Source organism: Grampus griseus (genome assembly GCF_964374135.1).
Source record: "Grampus griseus genome assembly, chromosome: 6".
NCBI classification, from domain to species: domain Eukaryota; kingdom Metazoa; phylum Chordata; class Mammalia; order Artiodactyla; family Delphinidae; genus Grampus; species Grampus griseus.
Window position 1 is genome coordinate 74,452,819 of NC_139000.1, and position 13,449 is coordinate 74,466,267.

General features: G+C 33.2%; 1 protein-coding gene across 2 annotated transcripts in view; it reads left to right on the plus strand.

Moving 5' to 3' along the window:
* Positions 1 to 13,449, plus strand: part of IFT74 (intraflagellar transport 74) — a 77,503-nt gene that overhangs the window by 6,691 nt on the left and 57,363 nt on the right. For both annotated transcript variants that reach the window (XM_082656079.1, XM_082656080.1), the window contains exons 3-8: positions 1,752 to 1,887; positions 4,067 to 4,115; positions 5,702 to 5,800; positions 5,967 to 6,027; positions 8,401 to 8,460; positions 9,720 to 9,781. In XM_082656079.1, the coding sequence (XP_082512205.1) occupies positions 1,752 to 1,887; positions 4,067 to 4,115; positions 5,702 to 5,800; positions 5,967 to 6,027; positions 8,401 to 8,460; positions 9,720 to 9,781 (467 nt within the window). The remainder of the gene's footprint in view (positions 1 to 1,751; positions 1,888 to 4,066; positions 4,116 to 5,701; positions 5,801 to 5,966; positions 6,028 to 8,400; positions 8,461 to 9,719; positions 9,782 to 13,449) is intronic.

A 13,449-nucleotide genomic window follows, 5' to 3' on the forward strand; every position in this document is an offset into this window, starting at 1 on the left:
TTTGCCAGGTGCTTTAACTAATTTTTGCAGTTACTAAAATAGTAATGCTTGCTGTAAAACATGCAAAGGAAAAGTGTCAAGAGTTCCCTCCTTCTACCCCAGGTATAACCATTGTCTAAGGTGTGATGTGTATCCTTCTAGACCTTTTTCTATCCATTTACAAACACTAACACACATCCATATATAATTGTATGGTTTTAGTATTTTCCAAAATGAGGACAGTGCTATATGTATACATTCTTATTTATCTTGTCCTTTTCTTTCAATAAGGTATTGTAAATATATTTCTGTGTGAACACATGAATACCTACTCCATTCTTTTCAATGTGTGCAGTTTTTGGGGTTTTTTTTGCGGTACGCGGGCCTCTCACTGTTGTGGCCTCTCCCGTTGTGGAGCACAGGCTCCGGATGCACAGGCTCAGCGGCCATGGCTCACAGGCCCAGCCGCTCCGCGGCATGTGGGATCCTCCCGGACCGGGGCACGAACCCGTGTTCCCTGCATCAGCAGGCAGACTGTCAACCACTGCGCCGCCAGGGGAAGCCCTGTACAGTTTTAATTTATGCTTTCTTCTCTATACTTTCATCTGGTAAATTTTTTTTAAGTGAATAGTTATTTGAGTAGCTGTCATAATTATGCTTGCATAGAGCCAAAGAGGAAATTATTCAGAAGGTTTATCCAAGGAGAGATTTAGCATTCCTTCCCAAAAATCACTCAGGATAATCCTGAACTCATTTCATTTGAATTTGTAGTTGACAGTATTCCTGTATACAATGTATTCTTTGGAATGTGTTACTGTTCCTGGCCCCCATACTCAAATTAATTACCAAGTACTTCTCAGAGTCACTTGAGAACTATGTTAGCTGATAGAATTTGAGGCTACCAGCTAAAAGAATTAAAAACAATCAAAATCAACCAGAATGGTTGTATCTAAACTCTATCTAAAATTTCTACTACATATTTAAATCTACTAGTTTATTCTTTGACAGAGTGAGAAAAAAGAAAAGAGGGAAAGGAAGATAAACAAAAGAAGGATATCTTGGAACAGTTTCAGGCTGTCCTTTATACCTTCCCATGCCTGTACATACTATATGAACTGACAAGAAGGGAGTCTTTTGACCTTTCCTCAGGGTGTATAATATTACATTAGATTCTGCAGACCTGAAGTAGAGAATCATGTAGAGTAATAAGATGAATGCTTGCTGAATGATGGAAACTCTTTAATACTTATATGGCTATCTTGTGATGTAATTATATCTTTTTTTCTCAAGATGAAAATTTCTTTATTTTTTTCTGATTTTAATGGTAATATATACTTACTGTAATGATGTTGAAAATATGAAATTATATAAAACATAAAATAAAAATGAACTATTATATCATTATATAGGGGTAAACTTTGTTACTATTTTTTAATGTAATCCTCCAGACTTTATTTTACAAAAATGGAATTATAACCATTTCTTATGATTAAATAAGAACAAATAGGTGGACATTTTGCTCCTTTCCAGTTTGGGAGTACTATAAATACATCTACACATAGAATTTTAAATTTTAAAGCAATGTATTATTTAATTATCATAGAATTTTAGAGTTTAATTTTATTTAATATTTCAGACATTTAAAATGTAAGGAAAATTTTACAAATTATATAGAATCTTAGTTTTTTTTAATATTCTCTTTGCAGTCTTAACAATATTAGAGGCACAGTCTTTTTCTTGTTTATTAAAACTGAATCTTATTTGTCATTTAGATGCCACCTGGAACAGCAAGACTGGGCTCTCGTGGTGGTCCCATAGGGACAGTAGGAGTTCTGTCCTCTCAAATCAGAGTTGCTGATCGTCCTGTGACACAACAAGGTTTGAGTGGAATGAAAACTGGGATGAAAGGTATCTATTTTAAGAAGATGAGTATATTTTGTACAAGTATTACAGTATCATGTTACTAAATCAGAATTGTAGACTGAAAGAGGCTATTTTACTCAATTCTTATTCCTTGATTCACAAAATTGTAAGGGTTAAATAAAAGAATGAATGTGAAAATTCATTGTGAACTAGGGAGTTATATACATATATTAACTATTTTAATCTTCATTTTTCTTAACATAAAAGTTTGCTATAACTTTTCCTAAATTGAAGTATAGTTGATTTACAATGTCATGTTAATTTCAGGTGTACAGCATAGTGATTCAGTTATATATACATATATATGTATATATATACTCCTTTTCAGATTCTTTTCCCTTATAGGTTTTTACAAAATATTAAGTATAGTTTCTTGTGCTATACAGTAGGTTCTTGTTGGTAAACTTTGCTATAACTTGAAGAAATTTGAAATAATTTGAAGAAAAGAAAAGCTCAGGAATAAAAATTAGATTTCTAGTACTATATAGAAATATTCTGAAATACTTTTTTGTTTTTGGTTTCTATACCAAAGTGACACTGGTAAGGTACTTGTGTATTTATGAGTAGTGAATCAAGAATTGTTACTTTTGGTAATAATATTCCATTATAATGCTTAAGTAAGGAAGTGAGGCTAACACATAGATTTATGTACTACATCTCTCATTATGCCTCTCTGTGTTTAGAAAGGCATAATAATATATGTTATGATTCAGAAAGTTGGTCTATAATATATATATAATTCAAAGCACGGTGAACTGTTTTATAATGAGCTTTTTATTTTCTGTATTTGTGCAAATGACTTATCAGGGATGAAGATACTCTACTGGTACAAAATTAATTATAAGATGTCATACTACATTCTGTAATACAGTATATCATGCCTTTCAGGAGACTTAAATTTTCTTACTTGTATTATAATACCCTTAGCTCACTAAATATTAAAAACCAATTGATTACTGGACTTCCCTGGTGGTCCAGTGGTTAAGACTCCATGCTTACGATGCATGGGGTGTGGGTTCAATCCCTGGTTGGGGAGTAAGATCCTACAAGCTGTGTGGCGTGGCCAAAAGATGAGAAAAAAAAACCAATTGATTATTTAGAAATGCTTGCTTAATAATTATCAATACTGTGAAGGAAAATGAGTCAAAATTTTGTAGTTGTTTAGTCTTTAAAAATGTCTTCATAGAAGTGTTTATGTTTAATATTATTTAAAAACAAGGGTAGAAACATACTACAATTCTATAGAGAATTCATCAAATTTTATTACTGTATTAATTTCTCCTTTAAAACAGAACCAGTATCATTTAAGATAGTAATTTTCTACTTCAAAGCCTTGTGCGAAAGAGTTCTGATTGTTACCATCATGCACCACTGTCTGCTGTGACTTTTGCTCTTACCTGTTCCAGTTTCTCATTTCCCATTCTAGTGAGACATTCTCTCCCTCTTCTCAGTATAGACCTCAGTCAGTACTCCCTAGCCGTTTCTCTCATGCCTTGCAGGGCACTTTACCTCTCTCCAGGTTTGGGACATTTAACCTAGGAATACTTTTTTAGTCCTACTGAAATGTAAGATTATGTTTCTTTCTAAAAAGTCTCTGAAAAAATTATGTAAAATCATAATATCTTGCCTACATTGAGAAATTTGTAGTCTAAATCTGCACTGTCCATTATGATAGCCAATAGGTATATGTGGCTATTTAAATTTAAATTAATTAAAATTAGGTAAAATAAAAATACACTTCCCAGTAGCACCAGCCATATTTCAAGTGGTCAGTATTCCCATGCAGCTACTTTATTGGACAGTGCTGCTATAGAATATTTCCATTGTTGCAGAAAGTTCTTTTGGTTAGCCCTGTTCTAGACCCCCTTAGACCCAGTTTCCATTCAGCCAACCTGACCTGTAGAATCCACTGTTTTTGTTTTTGTTTTTTTGAGTCCATTGTCCTGACACTCTTTGTGGTCTTAATTCAAGCTTCCATTATGTCATGATGCTAAGATATTAGTTCTCTTTTCTATTTCAGTGCTTCTTCCTTATTTTCAGATTTATTGGGGCATTTGTCAGTATTATTAGAGAGCTGTTGAGTGTAATTCTGGTTGTGCTTTGGATTTGCTATTTTGGTGGCATTTTCAAACTGAACACTAATACTTAAAAAAATGTTTTTTAGGTCCCCAGAGGCAAATTTTAGACAAATCTTATTATCTTGGGCTTCTTCGGTATGTTAAATACTTTTTTTCTATGCATGATCATGAAGTTTTAACTACGGTACTTATTAAGATAATTAGGTTGTAAAGCAATTATACTCCAATAAAGATGAAAAAAAAGATAATTAGGTGTCTGTTAATTCCTAAGAATTTTGTATTCTAACATCATTTTTGGTTAATTTGGCTGTAAATAGATGTCATCACAAAATGTGGTGATACAGTTAGGCTGAGGTTTTAAATTTTATGTATTTGAATGTATGTGAACTATATATTTCAAGTTCACTGTTTTTCATTTAATAATAATAATCTTTTATGCTTCTTTCACTAGTTATTCTGAAATATATTATTCATACATATATGAATAATATATTATTATGTATTAATGATATCTGTATTAATGGTAAAATATATATGCTTATTTATAATAAGCATATATGTATTAATATATATGTATTAATGATAAAATATATATGCTTAATATATTTAGTACAGAGTTTTAAGTAGGTATGTATTTGGTCAGTTGCTATAAATGTGGCCTAATTTTAATTAATTCATAAGCTTTGTTATATATCTCTAAGTATGCAGCTCTAAATTAAGAACTCTTTTCTCTTTCTATACCTACCTTTTTCTCTGCTCAGGTGTCCTACTTTCTTATCTCCATTTTTCCATTACACTTTGTTTTCTTGTTGGCTCATCCTCTATATCTTCTTTCTCTCTGACTTGCATTCCATTTAATGCATCCTTGTATCGTGTCCTGAAAGCTCTGTTTTCTTTCTTAGTCCTTCTTAATTCTTTTGTTGTTCAATTACCTGAATCCTTTTGATTCTCAAACTCCAGAAGGCAATAGGAGAAGGGTAGGTTTTCTCCATCTGTCCTCAAAGTTGACATCAGTAAGAAAGATAGTGAGGCCATCAGTTGAATTGCATCTTTTGATATCCAGCCACTTTTTAATCAAAAGAAGGGAAGGTGATAGAGCTGTTTCTCATCATTGCATTGCCTCTCTTCTCCAGGATTTGTGCTTCTGTATTAAAAAATAGTTTTACCTATTTGTATAGTTGACTGTAGAGCAGTGGTTCTCAGTTGGCAGTGATTTTGCCCCCCAAGGAACATTTGGCAATTTTTAGACACATTTTTAGTTGTCATAATTAGGTTTGGGGGGTGTGCCACTGGCATCCAGACCAGAGATGCTGTTAAACATTCTACAGTGCACAGAATACCACCCCCCTACCAAAGTATTATTCAAAGACCTAAAATGTCAATAGTGCTGCTCTTGAGAAACCCTGTCCTAGAGGGTAGCAAGAGCTGTAAGGGTGACAATTAGGTATCTACTTCTGTCTTAGATTGTACCAGTTTGCCTAGGTTTCCATACCAGTACTGTTTCATCTTTTTTAATAAATAGAGAACCTGTATCAGTTTATCAGTTGGGATATACCTCCTTAATCAAATAAGCCACTTAAATTGTTTTTCTTTTTTTAGTGAAATTTCACAAAACCATTTATATTATTGTTACACATTTGTGAAAAGTTTGTTTTGTTTAACTAGAGAGACTGTTTTCTGGATTGGAAGTATTACTGACTTTTTAATTTCTTTTCACTTAGAAGTAAAATAAGTGAACTTACAACAGAAATCAATAAACTTCAGAAAGAAATAGAAATGTACAATCAAGAGAATTCAGTATATTTGTCATATGAAAAGAGGTGAGTAATTTTGCAGTTAAAGTATGCAAGATATGTTTTTATTATGAGTAACATTTAATGTAGTATGTATCAGGAGTTTAATACTGAATTTGTAGTTATACATAATATTCATAATGTTCATCTGCCTATTTCTGTATTTATGAATGTTTTTATTTTATGTTTCCAGAGCTGAGACTTTAGCTGTTGAAATCAAAGAGTTTCAAGGACAACTAGCAGACTACAACATGGTATTTGTTCTTTTCTGAATCTCTTTTGAATATTTTCATTGTTTTTTACCAGTTTAAAAAATGTTATTTTAAATACCAAATAATACATGAATACATGCGTAGTGAGAAAGATTGAAACCATAGAAAGTGTAGATATTAAAGTTTCGCTTTGCTTTCTCCCTCCTTTCCCTCCCCAGAAATAATTTGGCTTAACAGATTGATAAGTATTCTTCAAGCCTTTAAAAAAAAAAAAAAAAGAATTTATCAATACTTAAAAATACAGAAACATGCACACATTTTTTCCCTAACAATGTTAAAATAATAATTTTTAAAGTAGATAAAATTTATTGGGTACTAGCAATGTCATTACTTTAAAAATGTTTTTGTCTTTCTATGGAGTGTTGTCATCATGAAATTTTAAAAATTTAATTACTTAGTCCACAAATTACCTTCATCAGTATGTTTCATTCAAAATACAGTGTTTGCCTTCTGTCAAAATAGAGTATCTAACATAAACATAGTTTTGCTTCCTAATGTGGACTTCCAGAAGATGATTCCTAATGTGGATTTACAAAAGAAATGATCCCGTTGGCAGTGTTGATTACTGCCTCAATCTTTGGGGTAATCTTGGCCCCATGAAAATTTCTAGTGGCAAAATTTTCTTCCTTCCTACTCTGTAGGTACTTTAGGCAGCAGTGGTCTCTGGACTTATTGAAAACTTTTATCTCACTTCTCCAACTAAAAAATAGCGTTACAGGGCTTCCCTGGTGGCGCAGTGGTTGAGAGTCCGCCTGCCGATGCAGGGGACACAGGTTCGTGACCCGTTCCGGGAAGATCCCACATGCCGCGGAGCGGCTAGGCCCGTGAGCCGTGGCTGCTGAGCCTGCGCGTCCGGAGCCTGTGCTCCGCAATGGGAGAGGCCACAACAGTGAGAGGCCCACGTACCACAAAAAAAAAAAAAAAAAAAATAGTGTTACGCAAAATAAGAAACATGCCACCATAACGGTTAGGTGAATTATGATATACCTACTTGATATTGTTACATTGTACTCATAAACAAAATTTCTCTGATTATAGTATATTGTAATTTTCACATTTGTTGGACTTTATAATCCATAATATTCTGTAAATGATGTTCTGTTCTAAATATGAGAAAAATAGTTTTTTTGTTTGTTTGTTTTTGTTTTTGCGGTACACGGACCTCTCACTGTTGTGGCCTCTCCCGTTGCAGAGCACAGGCTCCGGATGCGCAGGCTCAGCGGCCGTGGCTCATGGGCCCAGCCGCTCCGCGGCATGTGGGATCTTGCCGGAACGGGGCACTAACCCGCGTCCCCTGCATCGGCAGGCAGACTCTCAACCACTGCACCACCAGGGAAGCCCGAAAAATAGTTTTTTATAAAATATAAAAAGACATTAGATGAAAGGGATTTTTAGTTGTACTAGAATGCATTAGGTAAGTTACTTACTATAAAAATATTAATAACATGTAAAATATGCTGTTTGTAGGTTTTTCTCTGATACAGAGAAAGCAGTTAGTTAGCCAGATATCTAACATATAGTAAGGTCTCAATAAATATTAGAGCTCATTAGCACTTATTATTCATACCACAAGTGAAAACGTGATATATAGTAATTTATATTATATTAGGAAAGCTTAGTCTTTTAAAATCAATTACATCCAAATAGTTTGCTTTTAGTAGCCTCCTGTTCAGATTCTGGCTCTACAACTTGCTAAATTTCTGTATCTGCAAAATGTGGACAAAATATCTACTTCATAGGGTAATTGTGAAAATTAAGTGAAATAATACATCTAATAAGTTCAGAACAGGGTTTGGTACAAGGTAAATAGATAAATATGTTTGCTATTCCTGTCATTGCCTAACTCTTTGAAGTACGCTAACTAGTGTTCTGTTTGTGCCTTGCCCTGTTTTTTTTTAAATTTTTTTTTTAATTTTTAGAAGACCAAGAAAATCATTTTACATTTACACTGGTGTAAATTTGTAAATCCGTTAACACTCCTCCCCCCTGAAAAAAAAAAAAAGAGAGAGAGTGTGAGATCTTCCCCCAGATTTTGTCTTCTCAACATCCTTCTTTATAAGCTCAGACATCTTTTCAGAGCAGACAAAGCTCTTTGAGGTACGATCGGCAGGAAGAGTAGTTCATTACTGCCTACTTTTCCACCCTAAAGACGTAGTTTATTGATTGCCGTAATTCATAGTATATGCTTACTTAGATAGCTCAATATTTGTTTTTGTCTTAGAATGTAAAGTACTTGGAAGTATTAATACTTAAATGACTACTCATTAGTTGTAAGATTGAATACCTATATTATGGATTACAGAGAAAATTTATGAAGACTAATATAATATGGTTTTTTTGTACTTTTCTTTTTAGTTGGTAGATAAACTTAATACCAATACTGAAATGGAAGAAGTAATGAATGATTACAACATGGTGAGAAAATTTATAAGTATAAGCAATAGATCTACATTGCCTCTAAAACAAAGCATTTATATGTAGAAATAATTTGATAAAACCTTATGTACCTTGGAGATAGGTATTACTCTGATCCTAAATACTACTGTTATAGTTGAGTTCCTTTAGTTGCTCTTTTAAAATTTCTTCCTGTTGGTTGGCTCTCCCAAGTGGATGCTTCAGTGTCTTTCTGCAAGGCTGTGTTTAAACTGGTCTCTCACTAAGCATTAGTTAGGGAGTCCCGTCTACATATATATTATGTATATTATATACATAATATATATTATGTATATAAATTAGTTTCTATATAAATTAGTATATATATATATTAATTGTATATAAATTAGTTTGCAATACTTCTGGTTTAACATTTGTGCAAATGGAGCTGAGTACTCAATGAAGAGTTTTATTAGAAAGGGAGAAAATGAATAGTTACCATATGATGCCAGACATAATACTACTTTTGATTAGTAAATGAGAATTTATGTTCAGTGGTCTTGGATTATTTGGTAGAAAACAGTAAAATGATAATTGCTAGCTTAATTGATTATAAATATTTGGAAAAAAATAACATACAACTTATAGCATAGTTTATAATTTATTTATACAATCAAAGACTATTTTATAAAAGCATAGGATTTATAAAATGACTTTTCTAAATTGGGATTCTATTAATAAAAGCAATGATAATGTAGTGAAATTATTCTTAGCTTTAAAACACAGGAGAATTCCCAATTTAAAAATTGTATTTTTAATGCCAAATGTGAAAAAGTAAAATCTTTGTGTTTTCTTAGTTTTTTGGGATGGGTCCAAATTCTAGGCTGAATATGCACAGGTAGAGTCAACTAGGAGTACTCAGGTAAAATCCTAAATGATTTAAGAATGCAACTTGCATTGGGTGTAAATTTAACATATTACTAATCAACTATTGAATACTTTAAAAAATCTTGAAATTCTGTTTACATTAATGAAGTTTACATTAGATTACTTGACAGATCAGTAAACAGTGAATATTTTTGGTGTGAGATTACAGTGCCTGTGAAAAAGACCATTTATTTGTATTTGGTGTTTGTAGTGGTTTGTTAAATGAAGCATACTGTATTTTTTAAAACTTTGCCTGTGGCATTATGATTATTATAATAATCTCTAATTGGTTCATAATTAGAACAACCTTTAAAGAGATAGTTTGGCCTAATGTTAATTTTTATCAATAACTTTTGTGTTAACTCTTTATTCAGCTTAAAGCTCAAAATGATCGAGAAACACAAAGTATGGATATCATATTTACTGAAAGACAAGCGTGAGTACACTCTGTTTAGAAATCAAACAGATTTATAAGTGACTTGTATAAGGTAGTTTACCTTCTGAGCCATTTATTTCTTTACAATTTTGTTAATTGGTTTTCCCTGATGTATTTTTTATTTTAAAAAGTTGAATATTTGCAATACAAATTGTATTGTTTATGTATCTTATCTTCATTCAGAGAAATAAAATTTCTACGTCTTGGAGTTTAAAATCTAAGATGGATAAGAACATCTTCATCTCTACCATTTGCAATTTTAACTTGAACTCTTTTTTTTAAAAGATTTGTTTATTATTTATTTATTTTTGGCTGCGTCGGGTCTTTTTTTTTTAACATCTTTATTGGAGTATAATTGCTTTACGATGGTGTGTTAGTTTCTGCTTTATAACAAAGTGAATCAGCTATACATATACATATATCCCGATATCTCCTCCCTCTTGCGTCTCCCTCCCACACTCCCTATCCCACCCCTCTAGGTGGTCACAAAGCACCGAGCTGATCTCCCTGTGCTATGTGGCTGCTTCCCACTAGCTATCTATTTTACATTTGTTAGTGTATATAAGTCCATGCCGCTCTCTCACTTCGTCCCAGCTTAATGCGTCGGGTCTTAGTTGCGGCACACGGGATCTTTGTTGAGGCATGCAGGATCTTTCATTGCGGCATGCAGGCTCTTCATTGTGGTGCACAGGCTTCTCTCTAGTTGTGGCATGCAGGTTCCAGAGCACGTGGGCTCTCTAGTTTACGGCACGTGGGCTTTAGTTGAGGCACGTGAGCTCAGTAGTTGTGGCACGCAGGCTTAGTTGCCCCGCGGCATGTGGGATATTAGTTCCCCGACCAGGGATCTAACCCTCCCGCCCTGCATTATAAGATGGATTCTTTACCACCGGACCACCAGGGAAGTCCCTAACCTGAGCTTTTTAACTAATTCAAATTATGAGATTTAAGCCCCAGTCTAATGAAATGCACATTATTATTCAGTGGGCTATTTATGTTATTTCATTATTCAATTATTAATTGATAATTAGTTGTTATATTAGTAATCTAATCATAGATGTAGATTATTTGTGCATCTTTATATATAACCTGGTTAAAGACCAAATACCAAGTAACTTTGAGTTTCGTTATAAGGTAAATGTGGCAGTGACAGTAATGACTACAAAGATAATAAATGGATGTAGTGTAGTTATCTTAGCCCATTTGGGCCGCTATAACAAAATACCATAGACTTGGTTACTTATAAACAACAGGAATTTATTGCTCACAGTTCTGGAGGCTGGGAAGTCCAAGATCAAGGCACCAGTATAGTCCTATTCTGGTGAAGGCCCTCTTACTGGTTCATACCTAGCACCTTATCAAGGTATCATCACATGGTGGAAGGGGCTATGGAGGTTTGTGGGATCTCTTTTTTTTTTTTTTTTCCAGTACGCGGGCCTCTCACGGTTGTGGCCTCTCCCGTTGCGGAGCACAGGCTCCAGACGCGCAGGCTCAGTGGCCATGGTTCACGGGCCCAGTCGCTCCGCGGCATGTGGGATCTTCCCAGACCGGGGCACGAACCCATGTCCCCTGCATCGGCAGGTGGACTCTCAACCACTGCGCCACCAGGGAAGCCCTGTGGGATCTCTTTTATAAGGGCCCTAATCCCATTCAGGAGGACTCCACCCTTATGACCTAATCACCTCCCAAAGGCCCCAACCTGCTAATACCATTACCTTTGGTGGTTAGGATTTCAACATATGAATTTTGGAGGGACACAAATATTCAGACAACAGCATTAGTTAACATAATTATTCTTTATCGACTTTTTGATCTTAATTACTGTCTAAAGCAGTGCAAACAGAAGATGAGCTATTTTGTACATACTAATACTGCACACATTTTGTTCCATAAACTTATCAATATCAATTTCCTTGAGAGCAAGGATAATAATTAACCAAAATTATGTAACATCAAACATACTGTCATATTACCTCTGCATGTACAGTAAATATTTGATGAAGAATAGGATTTTAAATATAAGGATGAACTATTTGAAAGATAAATGTAATTTTCTATTGATGAAAAACAAAGGAATCTCATTTTCCCCGTCTATCATTTGATGCTACTGTAAAGTGCTATCTTTTTTTTTTTTTGGCTACACTGGGTATTAGTTGCGGCATCTGGGATCTAGTTCCCTGACCAGGGATTGAACTCAGGCCCCCTACATTGGTAGCGCGGAGTCTTAACCACTGGACCACCAGGGAAGTCCCTAAAGTGCTATCTTAAAAATTACAAATATACTGGAAGTCTCTTCCCTTTTACAAAGAAAATTCCATATTCATGGTGACCAAGCACTTACTTGAAAACTTCCTTTTGTTGTTGTTCTGGTTTTAGACCATTTAGCAAATATTTATCATTTACTACATATAAAATACTTTCCTAGGTACCTAAAGAATAAGAAATAATAAGCTATACCCTGTTGAGGACCTTATATAGTTTAGAACATTTAGGTCCTCATTTATTTCATCATTTATCTGAAAAGTTATATGATACCCAGGTCAGATTTATAAATATTATATGTACATGTTTTATAGATATTTTATCCAAAAAGATAACTCCCAGATTATAAATTTAAGAATTTCATAGGTTTTTATGTCTACTTGGTTCATTTGATTAAGGAAAATGTTCTTAAAATAAGGTACTTTGTCCTGAAAATGTCAGCAGTTTCAAAACTTAATATCTGTAGTTTGTAACTAAGGCTGAGTGAAATAGGTTCTACTGACCCTTTAACAGGAAATTTAAATTAATAACAAATTATTTTTATAAAGTTTATTTTTATATATCACAGGATAGATTTATTTCATGTGTTAATCAGATAGCCAACATCTTAATAACACGAGACTTTACCTTGACTCTGTACATTCAAAGGGAGCAGGAAATGTCATACCTTGAGAAAGCAGGTATAAAAATCTTGTTTTTATTCTCTTCTCTTTTAGTACCACCATTTACTGTGGTATGAGACCATCTAGTTTATTATGGAACACCTATTTTTAATAAATTGGTTATAGTATATAGCTTCAATATGTTACTATGACACCTGTGGCTTTAATTCAGTTTCATGTGCCTGCTTGAACTAATGATTCTCTTCCAATTCTAATGTCTACAGTTTTCTAGTTTGGTGTTAGCTAAAATCATTTATCCGTTAAAAATATATGAAATTATAATTTTAAACCCATTTATTTTTCTTTGTTTAGTCAGATATCTATTGAATACCCAATATTTAATTATAAGAGGCTTTTGAATGTAAGAGATGAAAGGTAGTTTTTGCTCATTCATAATTATATTTCATTTTACTACATTTCTCAAATATGAATATTTGCCTCAAATTAAGAAATGATATTTTGGTAAAATGATAGATTATTTAGAAAAAGATGACTTTTATTTTTAAAGTTATCTCACTCTTATAATTGAGATTTAAAACCATAACGTATAATTTACATTATCTGTTAGGAAATATTACACTTAAAACATTTGTATATTTTATTGAAAACATGTTCCTATAAATACAAATACGCATTACAAATGAGTCAGTTCTTTTATTTCACAGGGTATATCATCCAAAACAGTTTTTATTTTCCTCAGTAGACATTTGAACTGAATTTACTATTGATATAACCTTAAAAATGACT